The 24,810-nt window shown below is 46.0% G+C and overlaps 1 protein-coding gene across 5 annotated transcripts in view; it reads right to left on the minus strand.

Moving 5' to 3' along the window:
* Positions 1-469: 469 nt before the first annotated feature.
* The window catches only part of ndc1 (NDC1 transmembrane nucleoporin), a 30,745-nt gene continuing 6,404 nt past the window's right edge, over positions 470-24,810 (minus strand). For 2 of the 5 annotated variants that reach the window (XM_014141469.3, XM_014141474.3), the window contains 16 exons: positions 24,611-24,712; positions 24,003-24,177; positions 20,052-20,184; positions 15,626-15,734; positions 15,471-15,522; positions 14,647-14,779; positions 10,597-10,689; positions 9,778-9,859; positions 8,741-8,908; positions 6,449-6,706; positions 3,810-3,916; positions 3,640-3,690; positions 2,285-2,348; positions 2,082-2,182; positions 1,378-1,538; positions 470-1,035 (listed from right to left, as the gene is read on the minus strand). In XM_014141469.3, the coding sequence (XP_013996944.1) occupies positions 972-1,035; positions 1,378-1,538; positions 2,082-2,182; positions 2,285-2,348; positions 3,640-3,690; positions 3,810-3,916; positions 6,449-6,706; positions 8,741-8,908; positions 9,778-9,859; positions 10,597-10,689; positions 14,647-14,779; positions 15,471-15,522; positions 15,626-15,734; positions 20,052-20,184; positions 24,003-24,177; positions 24,611-24,712 (1,853 nt within the window). In that variant the 3' untranslated portion in view covers positions 470-971. The remainder of the gene's footprint in view (positions 1,036-1,377; positions 1,539-2,081; positions 2,183-2,284; positions 2,349-3,639; positions 3,691-3,809; positions 3,917-6,448; positions 6,707-8,740; positions 8,909-9,777; positions 9,860-10,596; positions 10,690-14,646; positions 14,780-15,470; positions 15,523-15,625; positions 15,735-20,051; positions 20,185-24,002; positions 24,178-24,610; positions 24,713-24,810) is intronic. The other 3 variants (XM_014141471.3, XM_014141472.3, XM_014141473.3) reach the window with 3 other exon arrangements.

The raw sequence follows: 24,810 nt of genomic DNA on the forward strand, positions 1-24,810 counted from the left end.
ACACACACACCCAGCCACACACACACACACCCAGCCACACACACACACACACACACACACCCACACCCCCAGCCACACACCCAGCCACACACCCAGCCACACACCCAGCCACACACCCAGCCACACACACACACAGCCAGCCACACACACACACAGCCAGCCACACAGCCACACACACACACCCAGCCACACCCACCCAGCCACACCCACCCACCCACCCAGCCAGCCACACCCACCCACCCACACCCACCCACCCAGCCACACACACACACCCACCCAGCCACACACACACACACCCACCCACCCAGCCACACACACACACACCCACCCACCCAGCCACCCAGCCACACACCCACACACCCACCCACCCAGCCACACACACACACCCACCCACCCAGCCACACACCCACCCACACACCCACCCAGCCACACACACACACCCACCCACCCAGCCACACACACACACCCACCCACCCAGCCACACACACACACACCCAGCCACACACACACACACACCCAGCCACACACACACACCCAGCCACACACACACACACACCCAGCCACACACACACACACACCCAGCCACACACACACACACACCCAGCCACACACACACACACACCCAGCCACACACACACACACACCCAGCCACACACACACACACACCCAGCCACACACACACACACACCCAGCCACACACACACACACACCCAGCCACACACACACACACACCCAGCCACACACACACACACACCCAGCCACACACACACACACACACACACACACACACACCCAGCCACACACACACACACACACACACACACACACACACACACACACACACACACACACACACACACACACACACACACACACACAGCCACACACACAGAGCTAATATCAACTCAGTCACACTACCATTGTCATCAGCTAAGTGACAGACGCACTCCTGGGCCATCTCGCTCACGCCTTCACTCTTTATACTCCAGGAAGTGCTGCAGTCTCTTCCGATGTTCTGCTGACATCTGGACAGCGCTGGACACCAGGGACACACCAATCAGATCAGTGTTCACAGGAGTAGGACAAAGATAAACTAACCTTCACAATGGCAAAACATGATACACCTATTCTATAGCAGTAGTAGATGATTCATTGTGGGACCAGAACATTAAAGTAATGTGTTGGAGCAATTGAGTGTTTAGCCTCTACTTCAGTGTGCTCAACTGCCAGCCCCCCATATTACCGTATCTTTCAGGTCCAGCCCCCCCATCCCATATTACCGTATCTTTCAGGTCCAGCCCCCCCATCCCATATTACCATATCTTTCAGGTCCAGGACCGCATTAAAGTGGTGTTTAACTACATCTGCAATTCTTACTGGAGGTGTCCTCCGAAGGTGGCTGTGATCCTGTAGACGGCGGTCTTGAGGGTGGATCGCAGAGCGAAGCGGAGCGTCTTGTAACTGTCATCTCCCATACCGCAGGAACAGTGACCTGGTTTAGAGGAGGTATGGGGTAGCTTGAAGTGACGATCCACAGCCTGGAGGAGAGGGAGGGGGTGAGGAGAGGGGGAAGGGGGTGAAGAGAGGGAAGGAATTAAGGAAGGAAGACAGTTAGGCACTAAGCAGCCTTGGTATGGATGGGTTTGTGCTAACTAACATGTTGATTTTCCCCCCATAGTCGATCAAACGACTTAGTGAAACATTACAAGCTAAGGTGAGGTCAGCGGGAAGCAGCAGATACTGGACCATTATTAGATTAAAACAGATTTACTTTAAAGTGAGACGTACGCAGGTCTGAAGCTGTAAAATTAACTGCACATGCTTCACCCATGTCTAACCTCCTGTAACACCAGCATGGTACTGGTGTATTTCCTACCTCCTGTAACACCAGCATGGTACTGAGGATGGTAGGCAGGGTGCATTTCCTACCTCCTGTAACACCAGCGTGGTACTGGTGTATTTCCTACCTCCTGTAACACCAGCGTGGTACTGGTGTATTTCCTACCTCCTGTAACACCAGCGTGGTACTGGTGTATTTCCTACCTCCTGTAACACCAGCGTGGTACTGGTGTATTTCCTACCTCCTGTAACACCAGCATGGTACTGAGGATGGTAGGCAGGGTGGTCTGAACTATTCCATACTGGTCCTCAGAGAACGACGCTGCCACCAGGTGAGACAGACCTACAGTAAGGAGGGAGGAAATTAGGATAAAATCTCAATCTTGACAAAATGTGAAAATCTGTTGTTTTCTACAAAGAATTCTGAGTTTATGAATGAAAATACCTTGCAGAGCCCATATGTGAACCTGGCTGTCAGCGAACAGGGCCTGACTGGAGGCTTCTGGCAGCTGCAGGGAGAGATAACAATGAGTGAGGAAACTCAAGTTACATTACAGGAATCACAAGGCGTTAGCCACGGCTAACTGGGACGGCAGCAATCACACGGCGTTAGCCACGGCTAACTGGGACGGCAGCAATCACACGGCGTTAGCCACGGCTAACTGGGACGGCAGCAATCACACGGCGTTAGCCACGGCTAACTGGGACGGCAGGAATCACACGGTATTAGCCACGGCTAACTGGGACGGCAGGAATCATACGGCATTAGCCACGGCAAACTGGGACGGCAGCAATCATACGGCGTTAGCCACGGCAAACTGGGACGGCAGCAATAACACGGCTAACTGGGACGGCAGCAATCACACGGCTAACTGGGACGGCAGCAATCACACGGCTAACTGGGACGTTATAATTTGCCAATATATTCACAACAAAATCGCAGTACATATAGAATCGCAATACATATGGTATCAGCGCCTACGTATGGTGATATGTTATGGGGAGGTCCCTGGCCAATCACAGCCCTATTAACACCACACATAATGACAGCATGCTGGGACAGACAGGACAGAGGAAGGTGGAGAAGATGACCGGTTTGCTTCAGTTGGAAGTGATTCAAATAACCACAACCATGAACAGCATACTATTGACCTGATTAGCTGCGCTAACACTTCCTACTGCGGTGCTACCTACTGCGGGGCTAACACTTCCTACTGCGGGGCTAACACTTCCTACTGCGGGGCTAACAGCTCAATTAGTAGGGGAGGGTGGGTAAATTAAGCATATTTTTTTTTACATTCAGCATCATTCTGTCAAGGGAAATATAGTATTCTTTCTAACAAAGACATCTACATATATTTCAGGATGTTGTGTATCCCTGGAAATAATCAGAATTAATGTAAACAATTTTGAAAACATAGCTTCTCCACAAAGTGGTCTTTTGGCACAACCCAGATATGTTGTATGCCTGAATGATAGAGCTCTTCTCTCAGTTGAATTAGACCAGGTAACTTCCAGCCTTAAGTAGATGATTTGTTAAGGATGATTTGGGGAAGAGCATGCAGTGAGCCCCACAACCCAGAGACGGTGCCCTAGCCCCACAACCCAGAGACGGCGCCCTAGCCCCACAACCCAGAGACGGCGCCCTAGCCCCACAACCCAGAGACGGCGTCCTAGCCCCACAACCCAGAGACGGCGTCCTAGCCCCACAACCCAGAGACGGCGTCCTAGCCCCACAACCCAGAGACGGCGTCCTAGCCCCACAACCCAGAGACAGCGTGCAGGTACACACACCCTTACCTTGTTAAACAGATACATTATCAGCACCCGCTTTGCCAAGAATTGTTTAACCTGAATGGGACAATTACAAAGATAATAAAAAAAGGACCGAAGTTTTATAATAGCTAAAATAATACACCATTAGTCAGTAGCTCCCAAATGGGAGAACACTTTTAGAAACAAGACAGTACCTGGTCCTTCCTGTTCTGTAGGAAGGTAACAAGGAAGGAGGGTTTGAGTTGGGCCTGGGACAGGCTGGTGGCGGGACCAGGAGATGGACTGCCGTTCAGCTGGGAGTCTAGACAGCCATAAAACAGAGAATGGTCTGAATTCATAGGTCAATAAACATCGCTGTTGTTAACTCGTCAATATGAAAACAAATCCATGCTGAAAGGTGAATGATAATATCTAAATCACATTTTATTGGTCACGTGTTTAGCAGATGTTATTGCGGGTGTAGAGAAATGATTGAGTTTCTAGCTCCGACAGTGCAGTAATATCTAACAAGAAATATCTAACAGGCTGACTACACCGCTCGCATCCCGAGCGCTGCAAAATACATTTAGAAATCTATATTATTCAATTATTGTACCCACACTGCTCGCGAGTGCGCCAACGAGCGTCTGCATTGCCAAGGGCTAAAATAGAACTCCTTTCTATTTGTGACGCAGATAGCGCTGCAAGTCCTGCCTCTCCCATCTCCTCATTGGTTTATAGAAGCAGGTACCCACGTGCCATCTCCTCATTGGTTATACCCACGTGGGTGACTGAAAGACGAACGAGGTCGGTGGCGGAAATGCACCTAATTTATGAAAGTTGCCAATCGCAATATAAAGTCCAGAGAAGAAAAAGCCTGGAAGGAGGAGAGATGACTAGAAACGATTCAGTTGACCGTTTTATGTGGATTAATTGTCTGAGTAGAGGTTCCGTGTAACAGTTTCACAACATATACCCAAAATACACATAAATCTAAGTAAGTGAGATTAAGAATTACTATATACAGTCGTGGCCAAAAGTTGAGAATGACACAAATATTAATTTCCACAAAGTTTGCTGCTTCAGTGTCTTTAGATATTTTTGTCAGATGTTACTATGGAATACTGAAGTATAATTACAAGCATTTCATAAGTGTCGAAGGCTTTTATTGACAATTACATGAAGTTGATGCAAAGAGTCAATATTTGCAGTGTTGACTTCTTTTTCAAGACCTCTGCAATCTGCCCTGGCATGCTGTCAGTTAACTTCTGGGCCACATCCTGACTGATGGCAGCCCATTGCATAATCAATGCTTGGAGTTTGTCAGAATTTGTGTGTTTTTGTTTGTCCACCCGCCTCTTGAGGATTGACCACAAGTTCTCAATGGGATTAAGGTCTGGGGAGTTTCCTGGCCATGGACCCAAAATATCGATGTTTTGTTCCGAGCCACTTAGTTATCACCTTTTGCCTTATGGCAAGGTGCTCCATCATGCTGGAAAAGGCATTGTTCGTCACCAAACTGTTCCTGGATGGTTGGGAGAAGTCGCTCTCGGAGAATGTGTTGGTACCGTTCTTTATTCATGGTTGTGTTCTTAGGCAAAATTGTGAGTGAGCCCACTCCCTTGGCTGAGAAGCAACTCCACACATGAATGGTCTCAGGATGCTTTACTGTTGGCATGACACAGGACTGATGGTAGCGCTCACCTTGTCTTCTCCGGACAAGCTTTTTTCCAGATGCCCCAAACAATCTGACAGTGCCTTCATCAGAGAAAATGACTTTACACCAGTCCTCTGCAGTCCAATCCCTGTACCTTTTGCAGAATATCAGTCTGTCCCTGATGTTTTTCCTGGAGAGAAGTGGCTTCTTTGCTGCCCTTCTTGACACCAGGCCATCCTCCAAAAGTCTTCACCTCACTGTGCGTGCAGATGCACTCACACCTTCCTGCTGCCATTCCTGAGCAAGCTCTGTACTGGTGGTGCCCCGATCCCGCAGCTGAAATCAACTTTAGGAGACGGTCCTGGCGCTTGCTGGACTTTCTTGAGCGCCCTGAAGCCTTCTTCACAACAATTGAACCGCTCTCCTTGAAGTTCTTGATGATCCGATAAAATGTCTGATTTAGGTGCAATCTTACTGGCAGCAATATCCTTACCTGTGAAGCCCTTTTTGTGCAAAGTATGATGACGGCACGTGTTTCCTTGCAGGTAACCATGGTTGACAGAGGAAGAACAATGATTCCAAGCACCACCCTCCTTTTGAAGCTTCCAGTCTGTTATTTGAACTCAATCAGCATGACAGAGTGATCTCCAGCCTTGTCCTCGTCAACACTCACACCTGTGTTAACGAGAGCATCACTGACATGATGTCAGCTGGTCCTTTTGAGGCAGGGCTAAAATGCAGTGGAAATGTTTTTGGGGGATTCAGTTCATTTGTATGGCAAAGAGGGACTTTGCAATTAATTGCAATTCATCTGATCACTCTTCATAACATTCTGGAGTATATGCAAATTGCCATCATACAAACTGAGGCAGCAGACTTTGAAAATAAATATTTGTGTCATTCTCAAAAAACTTTTGGCCATGACTGTCTGTCTGTGTGTCTGTCTGTATATATATATATATATATATATATATCTCAGAGCGGCATTGGACTAAGATAGTGGCATAGTACAGAAAACAGTACATACATATGAGATGGGTGATGCAATATTTACAAATAATTAAAGTGCTTAAATATGATACCACTCATACTATACACTCCATTGGCTCATAGTAGTAATAGTAGTATTGCTAGTGAAATACTACACTAGTCCATTAGTAAAAATCAGCCATATGTGGCCCCTGGGCTGGCCCTCACCTGTAGAAGCAGACCAGAGTTTGGGGCCCCTCCTCATGACGTGAGGGCTCTGGATGGAGCTGAAGCCGGGGGACAGGGGCCCCTGAGGCTCCAGAGGGCCAGTGAGGCGCCGCAGGGCGGGGGAGGAGAAAGGGCTGTCTTGGTCCGGGGTAAAAGGGGTGGTCAGGGGAGTTCGCAGCCCAGAGGAACGCAAGAACACTGAGCCAGGGGTTCTGATCAGGGCGCTGGGCCGAGGAGTCTTCATATCGTCCATACCTACTGGAGGAGGAGAGGGAGTCAGAGGGGTGTTTTTTAAAGGACTAAAATACTATTTTAAAAAAAGGTGATCTGGCCGCAACCCTGGTTCTGGGGAGATAGAGTGAGCAGGCCCAGCACTAACACCGCTGACTAATCAAGGTCTTGATGAGCAGTTGATTAGAGGACTGTGTTCATCCAAGGCTGTAAAACAAAAAGTTCCACATTCCATGATTAGCTGACCACTGACCGTGATTAGAGCCTTGAATGCTGATTGGCTGACCACGGTTTGACGTTGGTTCAGAATGTTCTCTAGAATGTAAACATGATTATAAAAACTGGGTGGATCGAGCACTGAATGCTGATTGGCTGACAGGCGTGGTATACCAGACCGTATGACAACATTTATTTTTACTGCTCTAATTACGTTGGTAACTAGTTTATAATAGCAATAAGGCACCTCGGGGGTTTGTGGTATATATGGCCAATATACCAAAGCTAAGGGCTGTAACCAGGCACTCCGTGTTGCGTCGTGCTTAAGAACAGCCCTTAGCTGTGGTATATTGGCCATATACCACAAACCCCAAAGGTGACTTATTGCTTAAATATAGAATAATATTTTTTAATTTAATTTTTTACTGTATATATGTTTTGATGAATCTACTGAATGGGGTTTACCAACCTGGGAAAATTTTAACATAATGCACTCGCCCTATACACAGATACCACAGTCTATTCAGTCCTTTACTTTTTACACATTATGTAACATTACAGCATTATTATAAAATGGATTACATAAAATATAAAAAAATACTCAATTTACACACAACACTCCAAAATGACAAAGCAAAAACAGGTTTAGAATTTTTTTCAAATCTACTAAAAATAAAAGCGATGTAAATAAATTCAAGTATTCAGACACTTTGCTATGAGACTCGAAATTGAGCACAGGTGCATCCTGTTTCCATTGATCATCCTTGAGATGTTTCTACAGCTTGATTGGAGTCCACCTGTGGTAAATTCAATTGATTGGACATGATTTGGAAAGACACACACCTGTCTATAAAAGGTCCCACAGTTGACAGTGCATGTCGCAACAAAAACCAACCCATGAGGTCGAAGGAATTGTCCGTAAAGCTCCGAGACATGATTTGGTCGAGGCACAGATCTGGGGAAGGGTACCAAAAAATCTGCAGCATTGAAGGTCCCCAAGGTAACATTAGCCTCCATCATTCTTAAATGGAAGAGGTTTGGAACCACCAAGACTCTTCCTAGAGCTGGCTGCCCGGCCAAACTGAGCAATGGAGGAAACCTGGGACCATCCCCATGGTGAAGCATGGTAGTGGCAGCATCATGTTGTGGGGATGTTTTTCAGCGGCAGGGACTGGGAGACTAGTCAGGATCGAGGGAAAGATGAACGGAGCAAAGTACAGAGATCCTTGATGAAAACCTGCTCCTGACCTCAGATTGGGGTGAAGGTTTACCTTCCAACAGGACAACGACCCTAAGCACACAGTCAAGACAACGCAGGAGTGGCTTCGGGACAAGTCTCTGAATGCCCTTGAGTGGTCCAGCCAGAGCCCGGACTTGAACCCGATCGAACATCTCTGGAGAGACCTGAAAATAGCTGTGCAGCGACCCTCCCATCCAACCTGACGGAGCTTGAGAGGATCTGCAGAGAAGAATTGGAGAAACTCCCCAAATACAGGTGTGTCAAGCTTGTAGCGTCATATCTAAGAAGACTCAAGGCTGTAATCACTGCCAAAAGTTGAAAAGTTGCTTCAACAAAGTACTGAGTAAAGGGACCAAATACTTATGTAAAAAAATTATAATAATAAAGTTAAACATTTCTATAAACCTGTTTTTGTTGGTCACTATGGGGTATTGTGATGTCACTATGGGGTATTGTGAGTAGATTGAGAGGGGGAAAAAAAACAACTTCATTCCATTTTAGAATAAGGCTGTAACGACATATGGAAAAAGTCAAGGGGGTCTGAATACTTTCTGAATGCAGTGTAATGTTCTTCAGAGAGAGTGACAGAGCAGTGGTGTAGCTACCGGAGCTTTCCGAGGAGGTGGTGGACCGCTTGTTGCTTCCTGTAGACTGGGACTTGGCCCGTCCGTTAGTAGCTACAGTGTCATGGTGGGCTACCAGCCGCTCAGTCAGGTCAGACAACAGAGAGAGACACTCCTTACTCAGGGCCGTCCAGATGTGAGGGTGACCGCCTGGGGAAAACAAGAGAACGACAAAGAAAAGTTACCTTCTGGGAACTACATACAGAAAGGGAAACATCTCTAGATCCCTCATCCCTAAAGTCAAAATTGGCTATATCGTAAAAATTCATAAACAACTCAAATTATATATATTGCTTGAGAAGATCTGCAGGGAAGAATGGGAGAAAATCCGGATGTACAAAGCTGATAGACAAATTCCAAGACGACTCAAAGCTGTAATCGCCGCCAAAAAGGTGCTTCTACAAAGTATTGACTCAGGGTTGTGAATACTTACATAAATAAGGTTTCTGTATTTCATTTTCAATAAACGCGCCAACATTTCTAAAAACATGTTTTCACCTTGTCATTATGGGGAATTGCGTGTAGGAAAAAAACCCGATTTAATCCATTTTGAATTCAGGCTGTAACAAGAAAAATGGGGAATAAGTCGAGGGGTAGGAATACTTTCTGAAGGCACTGTATCTATAGCTTAACCACATTTTTAACCAGATGTTCCCTTTACATTACCCTGGGACTACCGGGGGGAGGGAACATTACCCTGGGACTACCGGGGGGAGGGAACATTACCCTGGGACTACCGGGGGGAGGGAACATTACCCTGGGACTACCGGGGGGAGGGAACATTACCCTGGGACTACCGGGGGGAGGGAACATTACCCTGGGACTACCGGGGGGAGGGAACATTACCCTGGCACCTCCTGGGGCGAGGGAACATTATGCATACTGCAGAGTCAGTCGATGAGTGTAGACAGTGCTCTTATTGTTTTACTGTCAGTAATGAGACACAGGAAGTCATTCTGTAATGTGAAAGTATAAATATCCATTAGTTGTATTTATGCAGGCAGAGCAGCGGGGGTCACCTGGTTGGCTGAGACTGAACACCTCCAGACGTCTAGAAGGAGAGTGTTGAGACAGTAGAGCCAGGTCCTGGAGGGCTAGAAACTGACAGGACAGAGGTAGTAGGGTTAACCGGAGGGCTAGGAACTGACAGGACAGAGGTAGTAGGGTTAACCGGAGGGCTAGGATCTGACAGGACAGGGGTAGTAGGGTTAACCGGAGGGCTAGGATGTGACAGGACAGAGGTAGTAGGGTTAACCGGAGGGCTAGGATCTGACAGGACAGGGGTAGTAGGGTTAACCGGAGGGCTAGGATCTGACAGGACAGAGGTAGTAGGGTTAACCGGAGGGCTAGGATCTGACAGGACAGGGGTAGTAGGGTTAACCGGAGGGCTAGGATCTGACAGGACAGGGGTAGTAGGGTTAACCGGAGGGCTAGGATCTGACAGGACAGAGGTAGTAGGGTTAACCGGAGGGCTAGGATCTGACAGGACAGGGGTAGTAGGGTTAACCGGAGGGCTAGGATCTGACAGGACAGGGGTAGTAGGGTTAACCGGAGGGCTAGGATCTGACAGGACAGAGGTAGTAGGGTTAACCTGAGGGCTAGGATCTGACAGGACAGGGGTAGTAGGGTTAACCGGAGGGCTAGGATCTTACAGGACAGAGGTAGTAGGGTTAACCGGAGGGCTAGGATCTGACAGGACAGAGGTAGTAGGGTTAACCGGAGGGCTAGGATCTGACAGGACAGAGGTAGTAGGGTTAACCGGAGGGCTAGGATCTGACAGAACACAGAACAGCTAACTGGACGGCTACAGAACAGAGGGTATGGTGTAAAATGCTTACCTTCAGTATCATTGGTTGCATGCCAGTGATAACTTTGGGCAGACACTGGTGAGACTCCTCTGTGAACGTGGACTGGACGGGAAAACTGTAAACCTGCAAGAAATGATGATTATCAAATCAGACTCCTCGTGGAATGATCTTGTCTACGGTACTAAGCAGATAGGTTAGAAGCGCACACTTCCCAGAGAACAACGGTTGAGAATCGAACTGCAGCCAGAGAGAGGAAATGATTAGCAGAGACTGGTAGAGAAGCAGCCAGTCAGTCTAGGACCAGACTGGTAGAGAAGCAGCGAGTCAGTCCAGGACCAGACTGGTAGAGAAGCAGCGAGTCAGTCCAGGAACAGACTGGTAGAGAAGCAGCGAGTCAGTCCAGGAACAGACTGGTAGAGGAGCAGCGAGTCAGTCCAGGACATCCTCATGTTCAATATGACAGTCTGGTAATCTGAGTGAAAGCACACTGACCAGAATAGTAAAACAAAACCAACAAAGTAATTGGTCGACCACAGGCACATTTGAGCATTCTGTTCCACAAGGCAACCAGTCTGAAACCTATCGTTGGCGACCCCTCCCACCCTCTACACCCTCAGATGGAGGCTTCCCTCTGGCCGGCGCTTCAGAATGACCATGGCCAAGAACAACATGTTCAAACATTCATTCGTTCCTTGTGCTGTTGGGACTACTAAAAACAAAAAGTACATCGTATCAGTATATGTACTTAACCATCTAGTCCAGTTGGGACAGTGGTCATTGTCAGCGAACGTAGTCGTGTCCTCCGCGTTGTCAGCGAACGTAGTCGTGTCCTCCGCGTTGTCAGCGAACGTAGTCGTGTCCTCCGCGTTGTCAGCGAACGTAGTCGTGTCCTCCGCGTTGTCAGCGAACGTAGTCGTGTCCTCCGCGTTGTCAGCGAACGTAGTCGTGTCCTCCGCGTTGTCAGCGAACGTAGTCGTGTCCTCCGCGTTGTCAGCGAACGTAGTCGTGTCCTCCGCGTTGTCAGCGAACGTAGTCGTGTCCTCCGCGTTGTCAGCGAACGTAGTCGTGTCCTCTGTGTTGTTAGTATGTAACATGATGGACTGACTGGTTTAAATGTTTAAGATGTGAGAATGTACGCGATTCTTTTAATGGAAGGTGATGCCAAAGAAAAATGGCCATGCTGGACCAAGTTTTATTCTACAGGTTGGTTTCTCTCTATACTCAGATATTTATGCATTTTATTTCACCTTTATTTAACCAGGTAGGCCAGTTGAGAACAAGTCCTTATATACAACTGCAACCTGGCCAAGATAAAGCAAAGCAGTTCGACACAAACAACAACACAGAGTTACACATGGAATAAACAAACACAGTCAATAACACAATAGAAAAATCTGTATATAGTGTGTGAAGTAAATGAAGTAAAGAGGTAAGGCAATAAATAGGCCATAGTGGCGAAGTAATTACAATTTAGCAATTTACACTGGAGTGATAGATGTGCAGGTGAGGATGTGCAAGTAGAAACACTGGTGTGCAAAAGAGCAGAAAAACAAATATGGGATGAGGTAGGTAGTTGTTTGAGCTAAATTCTAGATGGGCTATGTACAGGTGCAGTGATCTGTGAGCTGCTCTGACAGCTGGTGCTTAAAGCTAGTGAGGGAGATATGAGTCTCCAGCTTCAGTGATTTTTGCAGTTCGTTCCAGTCATTGGCAGCAGAGAACTGGAAGGCAAGCCGGCCAAAGGAGGAATTGGCTTTAGGGGTGACCAGAGAGATATACCTGCTGGAGCGCGTGCTACAGGTGGGTGCTGCTATGGTGACCAGTGAGCGGAGATAAGGGGGGACTTTACCTAGCAGAGACTTATAGATGACCTGGAGCCAGTGGGTTTGGCGACGAGTATGAAGTGAGGGCCAGCCAACGAGAGCGTACAGGTCGCAGTGGTGGGTAGTATATGGGGCTTTGGTGACAAAACGGATGGCACTGTGATAGCAAATTGGATGCAGTCTGAGTAGCGTATTGGAAGCTATTTTGTAAATGACATCGCCGAAGTCGAGGATCGGTAGGATGGTCAGTTTTACGAGGGTGTGTTTGGCAGCATGAGTGAAGGATGCTTTGTTGTGAAATAGGAAGCCAATTCTAGATTTAACTTTGGATTGGAGATGTTTGATATGAGTCTGTCCCCCACCTCCACACGGAGGAGCAGTACAGTGATGTATAGTACCAGGTGAAGGTTAGGAGGGTTAGAGGTTAGGGTTAGGGTCCTGAGGAGCAGTACAGTGATGTATAGTACCAGGTGAAGGTTAGGAGGGTTAGAGGTTAGGGTTAGGGTCCTGAGGAGCAGTACATTGATGTATAGTATCAGGTGAAGGTTAGGAGGGTTAGAGGTTAGGGTCCTGAGGAGCAGTACGGTGATGTATAGTACCAGGTGAAGGTTAGGAGGGTTAGAGGTTAGGGTTAGGGTCCTGAGGAGCAGTACGGTGATGTATAGTACCAGGTGAAGGTTAGGAGGGTTAGAGTTAGGGTCCTGAGGAGCAGTACAGTGATGTATAGTACCAGGTGAAGGTTAGAGGTTAGGGTCCTGAGGAGCAGTGCAGTGATGTATAGTACCAGGTGAAGGTTAGGAGGGTTAGAGGTTAGGGTTAGGGTCCTGAGGAGCAGTACAGTGATGTATAGTACCAGGTGAAGGTTAGGAGGAGGGTTAGAGGTTAGGGTTAGGGTCCTGAGGAGCAGTACAGTGATGTATAGTACCAGGTGAAGGTTAGGAGGAGGGTTAGAGGTTAGGGTTAGGGTCCTGAGGAGCAGTACAGTGATGTATAGTACCAGGTGAAGGTTAGGAGGGTCAGAGGTTAGGGTTAGGGTCCTGAGGAGCAGTACAGTGATGTATAGTACCAGGTAACGGTTAGAGGTTAGGGTCCTGAGGAGCAGTACAGTGATGTATAGTACCGATGTATAGTACCAGGTGAAGGTTAGGAGGAGGATTAGAGGTTAGGGTTAGGGTCCTGAGGAGCAGTACAGTGATGTATAGTACCAGGTGAGGGTTAGAGGTTAGGGTCCTGAGGAGCAGTACAGTGATGTATAGTACCGATGTATAGTACCAGGTGAAGGTTAGGAGGAGGATTAGAGGTTAGGGTTAGGGTCCTGAGGAGCAGTACAGTGATATATAGTACTAGGTGAAGGTTAGGAGGGTTAGAGGTTAGGGTTAGGGTCCTGAGGAGCAGTACAGTGATGTATTGTACCAGGTGAAGGTTAGGAGGGGGAGGGTTAGGGTCCTGAGGAGCAGTACAGTGATGTATAGTACCAGGTGAAGGTTAGGAGGAGGAGGGTTAGAGGTTAGGGTCCTGAGGAGCAGTACAGTGATGTATAGTACCAGGTGAAGGTTAGGAGGAGGGTTAGAGATTAAGGTTAGGGTCCTGAGGAGCAGTACAGTGATGTATAGTACCAGGTGAAGGTTAGGAGGAGGATTAGAGGTTAGGGTCCTGAGGAGCAGTACAGTGATGTATAGTACCAGGTGAAGGTTAGGAGGGTTAGAGGTTAGGGTCCTGAGGAGCAGTACATTGATGTATAGTACCAGGTGAAGGTTAGGAGGGTTAGAGGTTAGGGTTAGGGTCCTGAGGAGCAGTACAGTGATGTATAGTACCAGGTGAAGGTTAGGAGGAGGATTAGAGGTTAGGGTTAGGGTCCTGAGGAGCAGTACAGTGATGTATAGTACCAGGTGAAGGTTAGGAGGGTTAGAGGTTAGGGTCCTGAGGAGCAGTACAGTGAAGGTTACACTCCGATCAGACCGACAGCGTCATTGCATCAATTCTACGTAATACAATCTGCAGTCAAACTCATTTCATTATCTAATCCAACATTTTGACTGGATGTGTGAGCGACAACAGTTCAACATTCACCCTTTTTCCTACTAAATTCTGTCAAGTCTACTCATACGATTTGATGTCTACGACGAGATAAATCCAACGTACGCAGCACACAGAACGCACAGCAACTGACTCTACAACGCTACGCTGCAAGGCAAACGCAACGACTCGTCGGTCTGATCGAGGTGTTACGGGGGGGGGTCATGGGAGTTATACGTACCTCGGTAACAAAGATCCTGAAGAGGAGTACTGTGATGTACCAGGTGAGGAGGAGGAAGGTCCCACTTATCCACAGGTGGTACAGGAGGGACAAGTCCAATAGACTAGACACACTGTCCAGGGAATGGATTGAACTGGGAAAAGGGGAAAGACCAGAACACTTCTGTCATCTGTTTAGTCTGTCTTGATGCATGTACCAGTCCATTCCAGTGGACTGTTGACATGTCCAGTTTCCACATGGAAAATCAATGTAGGACTTAAAATACATTAGGAAAGGAATATGAGGAGGCTAAAGAGAGCAGCCTAGCAGTCGAGGGGGTAGACAGGGGGTCAGCAGCCTAGCAGTCGAGGGGGGTAGACGGGGGGGGTAGACGGGGGGGTCAGCAGCCTAGCAGTCGAGGGGTAGGGGGGGGTCAGCAGCCTAGCAGTCGAGGGGGTAGACAGGGGGTCAGCAGCCTAGCAGTCGAGGGGGTAGACAGGGGGTCAGCAGCCTAGCAGTCGAGGGGGTAGACGGGGGTCAGCAGCCTAGCAGTCGAGGGGGTAGACGGGGGTCAGCAGCCTAGCAGTCGAGGGGGGTAGACGGGGGGGGGGGGGGGGGGGGGGGGGGGGGGTCAGCAGCCTAGCAGTCGAGGGGTAGGGGGGGGGTCAGCAGCCTAGCAGACCAGGGGGTAGACGGGGGGGTAGACGGGGTCAGCAGCCTAGCAGACCAGGGGGCAGACGGGGGGGTCAGCAGCCTAGCAGACCAGGTGGCAGGGGGGGGGGGGGGGGTTGTCAGCAGCCTAGCAGTCGAGGGGGTCAGATTTAAATAATATTATGGAGGTTAACCTGTTGATGTTGAGGTCTAGTGTTCTACAGATCCAGGCTCGTGGTGCATATCCTTAAAGACAGGGAGATAAAGACATCACTATCTGTTGACTACAGAACGGTTGGGAGACACCCCACTGAATATGCTCATACACACAAAGCCATGTGTTCCTTACCCATGAAGAAATACAGGAGAAGGAAGTTCCTGAGACAGTAAAGAGCCTGAACAGCACTGGCCTTCACCACTAGGGGCAGAGCTCCCTTGAAGCGGAGGTACTTGTATTGCTGAAACATGAAAGCAGAGCAGTGGAGGCAGCTGAGGGGAGGAGGGCTGATAATAAGGTCTGGAAAGGAGTAATGGAATGGTAGCAAACAAAGACGTGTTTTTTTTCTCCCCATGTGGTTAATTCCGTGCCATTGACTCCATTCCAGACCTTATTATGAGCCGTTCTCCCCTCAGCAGCTTGGAGGAGAACATGGCACTTCCTGATGTCTCATAACAACATAGTGCTATCAAAAAGGTAACAAAAACTACAATACCCAACAGTAGTAGTAGACATTGATGGGTTATGTTCAGTAGAGCGCACTGTAGGAAAACATTACGCAACTGAAAACAATATGCCACGTTGTTATTGGACAGGTTCCGGTAGCACCTCTGTTAGATCTTTCAACATTTTGTATCTACTGAACACAACCCAGCAGTGTAACAGTCATCCATTATCTTGTAGTTTTAGACACCGGGCGTTTCTCTGGGAAGAGGGGACAGGAGTTCTACCTACCTGGGTCCAGTTTCCCGATAGAGCTTAAGCTTACGAGTGTTTTTAACGATGCAGCGTTCCTACAACGGACGAATATGTAGCGTGCGTTTCCCCAAAACAACACGCAGAGAACGTTCGCCATGTTTCAATACTGATGCCAGATCAGCTCCCAGAGAGATATTACCACCTAATGGGCTGCAATACTGACGCCAGATCAGCTCCCAGAGAGATATTACCACCTAATGGGCTGCAATACTGATGCCAGATCAGCTCCTAGAGAGATATTACAGAGATATTAGTAGCCTACAAATAGATCTCAGCATAACACTTACTTCAATATGAAGGAAATATATCGGCCTATAGGTCTACTGCATACATTCTTATAATGCGTATTTTTAATCCTTTGCCTGTTCAATTGCAAAGACATTGGCAACTTTGTTCCCAAGTTATCGGCGGTCACAGACAGATAAACAGCATGCAGTCGGGAAGTACTCAGACCCTTCACTTTTTCCACATTTTGTTAAGTTACAGCCTTATTCTAAAATGGATTACATTGTGTTCCCCTCCCCTCAGTCTACACACACACACACACTACCCCGTAATGACAAAGCAAAAACAGGTTTAAAACGTTGCAAATGTACTAAAAATACAAAACTGAAATATAACATTTACATAAGTATTCAGACCCTTCACTCAGTACCTTGTTGAAGCACCTTTTGGCAGCGATTACAGCCTCAAGTCTTCTTGGGTATGACGCTACAAGCTAGGCACACCTGTATTTGGGGAGTTTCTCCCATTCTTCTCTGCAGATCCTCTCAAGCTCTGTCAGGTTGGATGGGGAGCGTCGCTGCACAGCTATTTTCAGGTCTCTCCAGAGATATTCGATCGGGTTCATGTCCGAGCTCTGGCTGGGCCACTCAAGGACATGCAGAGACTTGTCCCGAAGCCACTCCTGTGTTGTCCTGAGCAGATTTTCATCAAGGATCTCTGTACTTTGCTCCGTCCATCTTTCCCTCTATCCTGACTAGTCTCCCAGTCCCTGCCCCTGAAAAACATCCCCACAGCATGATGCTGCCACTACCATGCTTCACCGTAGGGATGGTATTGTCCAGGTGATGAGCGGTACCTGGTTTCCTCCAGACGTCAGGTCAAAGAGTTCAATCTTGGTTTCATCAGACTAAAGAACCTTGTTTCTCATGGTCTGATTCCTTTTGGTGCCTTTTGGCAAACTCCAAGCGGGCTGTCACGTGCCTTTTACTGAGGAGTGGCTTCCTTCTGGCCACTCTACCATAAAGGCATTAATGGTAGAGTGCTGCCAAGATGGTTGTCCTTCTGGAAGGTTCTCCCCTCTTCATAGAGGAATTCTGGAGCTCTGTCAGAGTGACCATCGGGTTCTTGGTGACCTCCCTGACCAAGGCCCTTCTCCCCCGATTGCTCAGTTTGGCTGGACGGCCAGCTCTAGGAAGAGTCTTGGTGGTTCCAAACTTCTTCCATTTAAGGATGATGGAGGCCACTGTGTTCTTGGGGATCTTCAATGTTGCAGGAAAAAAAGGTCTGTACCCTTCCCCAAATCTGTTTCTTGACACAATCCTGTCCTGGAGTTGTAACGGACAATTCCTTCGACCTCATGGCTTGGTTTTTGCTCTGACATGCACTGTCAACTGTGGGACCTTCTATAAACAGGTGTGTGCCTTTCCAAATCATGTCCAATCAATTGAATTTACCACAGGTGGACTCCAATCAAGTTGTAGAAACATCTCAAGGATGATCAATGGAACAGGATGCACCTGAGCTCAATTTCAAGTCTCATAGCAAAGAGTCTGAATACTTACGTAAATAATGCATGTTTTTTTATTTGTAATAAAAATAAATAAACTGTTTTCGCTTTGTTATTATGGGGTATTGTGATGTCATTATGGGGTATTGGGTGTAGATTGACGAGGACAATTTTTTATTTAATCAATTTTAGAATGAGGCTGTGTAACGTAACAAAATGTGGAAAAAGTGAAGGGGTCTGAATACTTTCTGTACATGTTTATATGTTTAGCGGAGATCTTCTGAAGGGCAAAAAAAAGCATCTAACGACATAATCAGCTGGTCTGAACCAGTCAATTAATAACGAGCAACTTTATCAACCTAGCCAGCCAGCCAGGCAGCCAGCCAACCAGCCAGCCAGCCAGCATTCAAGGTTTTGTAAACGACTTGAGCTGCAACAGATTTCCACAAATTGTTACTAACCTTATTATAAACGACATAATGAAACATCTGTTCACAAAAAAATATTGTTCTCACATAGTGGTATTTAACCTGTTGGGGCTAGGGGGCAGTATTTTCACGGCTGGATAAAAAAACGTACCCGATTTAATCTGGTTACTAATCCTACCCAGTAACTAGAATATGCATATACTTATTATATATGGATAGAAAACACCCTAAAGTTTCTAAAACTGTTTGAATGGTGTCTGTGAGTATAACAGAACTCATTTGGCAGGCAAAACCCTGAGACATTTTCTGACAGGAAGTGGATACCTGATGTGTTGAATTACCTTTAAGCCTATGCCATTGAAACACACAGGGGTTGATTAATGTTTTGGCACTTCCTATTGCTTCCACTAGATGTCACCAGCTTTTACAAAGTGTTTTGAGTCTTTTACTGTGAGATCTGACCAAACAAGAGCCTTGGAACGGTGATGGCCGATTAGACTCTGGCGCGCGAGTTCATGTTGGGTACCCTCGTTCCAATACGTTATAAAAGAGAATGCAGTCGTCCACCTTGAATATTATTCATGTTCTGGTTAAAAAAGGCACTAATGATTTATGCTATACAACGTTTGACATGTTTGAACGAACGTAAATATATTTTTTCCCCTCGTTCATGACGAGAAGTCCGGCTGGCTTAGATCATGTGCTAACAACACGGAGCTTTTTGGACATAAATGATGAGCTTTTTTGAACAAAACTACATTCGTTATGGACCTGTGATACCTGGAAGTGACATCTGATGAAGAGAATCAAAGGTAATGGATTATTTACATAGTATTTTCGATTTTAGATCTCCCCAACATGACGTCTAGTCTGTATAGCAAAGCGTATTTTTCTGGGCGCAGTGCTTAGATTATTGCAAAGTGTGATTTCCCAGTAAGGTTATTTTTAAATCTGGCAAGTTGATTGCGTTCAAGAGATGTAAATCTATAATTCTTTCAATGACAATATAATATTTTACCAATGTTTTCTAATTATTTAGTTTGTGGTGCTGACTTGATTGCCGGTTATTGGAGGGAAACGATTTCCTGAACATCAACGCCATAGTAAACCGCTGTTTTTGGATATAAATATGAACTTGATAGAACTAAAAATGCATTTATTGTCTAACATAATGTCCTAGGAGTGTCATCTGATGGAGATTGTAAAAGGTTAGTGCATCATTTTAGCTGGTTTTATGGTTTTGGTGACCCTGTCTTTGAATTGACAAAACATTACACAGTTATTGTCAATGTACTCTCCTAACATAATCTAACTTTATGCTTTCGCCGTAAAACCTTTTTGAAATCGTAAAACGTGGTTAGATTAAGGAGATGTTTATCTTTCAAAGGGTGTAAGATAGTTGTATGTTTGAAAAATTTGAATTTTGACATTTATTTGGTTTCAAATTTGCCGCTCTTGAAATGCACCTGCTGTTGATAGGGTGCACCACGGGTGGCACGCTAGCGTCCCACATAGCCCCAAGAAGTTAACACTAAAATCACAGGAATTAGTGGTTTTGGGTAGACTTTAAATGTAAGATGCTTTTTGGGACACCGGACCCAGGATAAAAACAGATAGGAAGTAAAGAGACAGTACGTACCTGCATGGTGTGGAAGGAAACGTAGTTCATGTTGTAGACCACTCCCACCAGGCTGTGGCTATAGCCAATGAAGGCCCCCACCAGCAGCAGCACCAGGTGGTATTCATTCAGGCACATCTCAGGACCACTACTACTGTAACCAACACAACAACAGACAGATATATATTTGAACGGAGCTTTGCTCAATGATGAGGCATCGAAGAAGAAAGAAGTTAGGAAGGAGGAAGGAAGGAAGGAAGGAAGGAAGGAAGGAAGGAAGGAAGGAAGGAAGGAAGGAAGGAAGGAAGGAAGGAAGGAAGGAAGGAAGGAAGGAAGGAAGGAAGGAAGGAAGGAAGGAAGGAAGGAAGGAAGGAAGGAAGGAAGGAAAAAAAGAAATCAACCAAAAAACTATTTCGCAACAAATTCAATACCTTCTAGACAAATTCCTGGACAAAATGTTTCACTGTAATAGTGAAGGTGTAAACTTGGCAGTAGAAAACAAACAGTATATTTGACTTCTCAGCTTCCCTATGAAATCTAAAAATGTCAACAAAATTAACAATGACAATTGGTTTGTTGAAGAATGCAAAAACCTAAGAAAGAAAAAAACAGAGACCAAGAAAACCTGAGTCTACGCCTTCACTATGGTGAATCACTAAAACAATACAGAAATACACTACGGAGAAAGAAGGAACAGCACGTCAGAAATCAGCTCAATGTAATTGAAGAAACAAACAAGCAAAAAAGGCTAAAAGTCTTGTCATGCTTCGTTGATTTCAAAAAAGCCTACTACTTAATTTGGCACGAGGGCCTGCTATAGAAATTGATGGAAAGTGGTGTTGGGGGAAAAACATACGACATTAAAAAATCCATGTACACTGTGACGGCCCTGAATGTTTCTGAACCGTCTCAGTGCTTCTCCTTCCAATAGGGTGCTTCCCCTTTAATTCCCAATTAAATAGCCAGCATCAGCTGCGCAAAAGTGGGGTTGTGATGGAAACGTGAGGATGTGTTCAACCCTCAGTTCTGAAGCGTCTCTCTTCCGTTTGTTGTGTTGTTTTAAAAGTGTGCTTTGTGTAGCCTAATAGCAAGTTTTACCCAGGATCGGATCCACTCTTTGCGTCCGTGGACTACACCTCTCCGTTGTTCTTCGTGGCCTTTCTCCGCTGGAGATCTGTCGGTGGATTGGCTTGTCTGACTGACCGACTAACTACAACCTTTTTGTATACGGTATTTCATTTGTTTTGGTGTGATGTATACGGTAATGATTTATGTAGTTAGTTGTAGTTGAGGACTTATTGAGATGTGTGGTAAATATTTGTTATTTTGATTGTATGATTGATACTGGATTTACGCTACACTGGGATGAACGGACAAACATTGCGTGACTAAGTTCACTTGAGTTCCCTGAACTTGTTTACCGGGCTGGACTCTTTTTAGGCCCGAGGTACAGGACATTTCTGGAGGAACTAGAGCTGTTTAAAGCACATTATTGTATATTGTTATGTGTGTGTGTGTGTGTGTGATCATTTGTTAGTAATACAAAACAACTGTATTCTGTTGCGTGGTTGTAAGTTCTTTCCAATGTTTTAAGGGTTTATGAAAAGTGTATTTCCATCCTGACTTTTACATGAGTACTTTGTATTGGTGTAGACTTGACGGACCAGATGGGACTCATTCCCTCCCAAACCAAAAGGAGAAACCAATATTTTCTCTGGTAGGCACAACCTACCTGGCACCCCTATAAACGATAACCTCAAGTCAAAACCGTTACAACACAAACAAGTGTGAGGTTAAAATAGGCAAAACATCTTTCCACAGGGCCGTGGGGTGAGACAGGGATGCAGCTTAAGCCCAACCCTCTTCAACATGTATATCAAAATATTGGCGAGGGCACTAGAACAGTCTGCAGCACCCGGCTTCACCCTGCTAGACACGGAAATCAAAAGTCTACTGTTTGCTGATGATTTGGTTCTTCTCTCCCCAACCAAGGAGGGCCTACAGCAGCACCTAGCTCTTCTGCACAGATTCTGATAGACCTGGGCCCTGACAGTAAATCTCAGTAAGACACAAACAACGGTGTTCCAAAAAAAGGTCCAGTTGCCAGGACCACAAATACCATCTAGACACCGTTGCCCTAGAGCACACAAAAAACAATAAATACCTTGGCCTAAACATCAGCACCACAGGTAACTTCCACAAAGCTGTGAATGATCTGAGACAAGAAGGGCCTTCTACGCCATCAAAAGGAACATCAAATCGACATACCAATTAGGATCTGGCGAAAATAATTGAGTCAGTTATAGGACCCATTGCCCTTTATGGTAGTGAGGTCTGGGGTCCGCTCACAAACCAAGAATTGACAAAATGAGACAAATACCAAATTGAGACTCTGCAGAATTCTGCGAGTAGAACGTGTACAACGTAAACCACCAAATAATGCATCCAGAGCAGAATAAGGCCGATACCCAGTAATTATCAAAATTCAGAAAATAAATTCTACAACCACCTAAAAGGAAGTGATTCTCAAACCTTCCATAACAAAGCCATCACCTACAGAGAGATGAACCTGGAGAAGAGTCCCCTAAGCAAGCTGGTCCTGGGGCGCCGTTCACAAACACCCCAGGACAGCAACACAATTAGATCCAACCAAATCATGAGAAAACAAAAAGATAATTACTTGACACATTGGAAAGAATTAACAAAAAAACAGAGCAAACTAGAATGCTATTTGGCCCTAAACAGAGAGTAGACAGTGGCAGAATACCTGACCGCTGTGACTGACCCAAACTTAAGGAAAGCTTAACCTCCGGTCAAACGTATGACCATATTAGTATCACATATTTCCCCCCAGAATACACACACCGACAAAGAATTTGAAAATAAATTTTGACAAACTCCCATATCTACTGGGTAAAATAGGTAGGTAGCCTAGTGGTTAGAGCATCGGGCCAGTCACCGAAAAGTTGCTGACAAGGTAAACATCTGTCGTTCTGCCCCTGAACAAGGCAGTTAACCCACTGTTCCCCTGTAGGCCGTCATTGTAAATAAGAATTTGTTCTTAACTGACTTGCCTAGTTAAATAAAAGGTTAAATTAAAATTAAATACCACAGTGTGACATCACAGCAGCAAGATTTGTGACCTGTTGCCACAAGAAAAGGGCAACCAGTGAAGAACAAACACCATTGTAAATACAACCCATATTTATGTTTATTTATTTTCAATTTTGTACTTTAACTATTTGCACATCATAACACTGTATATATACACACACACATAATGACAATTGAAATGTCATTATTCTTCTCGAACTTTTGTGAGTGTAATGTTTACTGTACATTTTTTATTGTTTATTTCCTTTTAGTTTATTATCATCTATTTCACTTGCTTTGGCAAAGTTAACTTATGTTTCCCTTAAATTGATTTGAATGAAATTGAGATAAAAGGAAAGTTGCAACTAAACCCTCAACTTATGAGGATAGTATTTTTCACTCATACAGGGGGGAAAAACAAGTATGTTTCACTTAAGTTAACTGAAGGTCCCCAACCTCAACCAAAATATTGATCAAATAAACAGCGCCAAGGCAATTATGAATAAAAGTATTCTTTCATAAATAAGGAATTACTACTCTACAGCTATAAAGATCTATGCAGGAACTGGCCAACCAGGCTGGAAGTTTTACCGTGTCCAACATGTGCTACTTGTTATTGAAAAGTACAACACTTCCCTAGCCGGTAGATAGCTTGACTCGTTCTACTAGCCCAGTCTGAAAAGTACAACACTTCCCTAGCCGGTAGCTAGTTTGACACGTTCTACTAGCCCAGTCTGAAAAGTACAACACTTCCCTAGCCGGTAGCTAGTTTGACACGTTCTACTAGCCCAGTCTGAAAAGTACTAGCCTGGCACCATCTTCATTTCCATCCCTGTGTGTATACCAGGTAAACCTAAAACATGTTGTGTGGTGTCTCACCTCTCATCCTGTGTACAGGGGTGCCCCAAGGACCGGTAGCGCCCTCCGATGGTGAAGGCACAACACCAAGCTACTACAACACCCATGATGCAGTGCACCAGTGAGTGGACGAACTGACGGGGGTGGAGCACCTGACCCAGTAGGGCGATCTTGGAACAGGCGATGGATGGGACGACTGGTGGGAATCAATCAAACAATAAATAAATAAAACAGGGTGAATGCTGGGACTGTGTTGTCCCAGGACATTGGCACCTCCATATACAGGGTGAATGCTGGGACTGTGTTGTCCCAGGACATTGGCACCTCCATAAACAGGGTGAATGTTGGGACTGTGTTGTCCCAGGACATTGGCACCTCCATAAACAGGGTGAATGTTGGGACTGTGTTGTCCCAGGACATTGGCACCTCCATAAACAGGGTGAATGTTGGGACTGTGTAAACAGTGAAAGCATCATTTATATCTATTTTCTTCTCTCCAGTAATTGTATTGTCTTGGTTCCACCCACGGACCCTGATTGACTCTCAAGAGATGACATGCAGCAATCCCCTCTGGATCCTTCCACTCAGAAGTGCGATCCCCTGGGAGAACCCTTCATGGACTGGCTCACCTGTACAATACTCCAGGTTGAAGAAGCCCACCAGCAGCACCACTCCACAGAGCAGAATGAAGGAGAAGATTGCACTGGTACTGGTTAATAGGGACAGGCATTCTGGAAGCAGACATTACAATAATGAATAGGCTGCTGAATACCTATATATACCCACCTACTGGCACTGGTCAACAAGGCCAAGCATTCTGGAACGAGAC

Source organism: Salmo salar, chromosome 14 (genome assembly GCF_965601325.2).
Source record: "Salmo salar chromosome 14, fSalSal1, whole genome shotgun sequence".
Taxonomy (NCBI): Eukaryota; Metazoa; Chordata; class Actinopteri; order Salmoniformes; family Salmonidae; genus Salmo; species Salmo salar.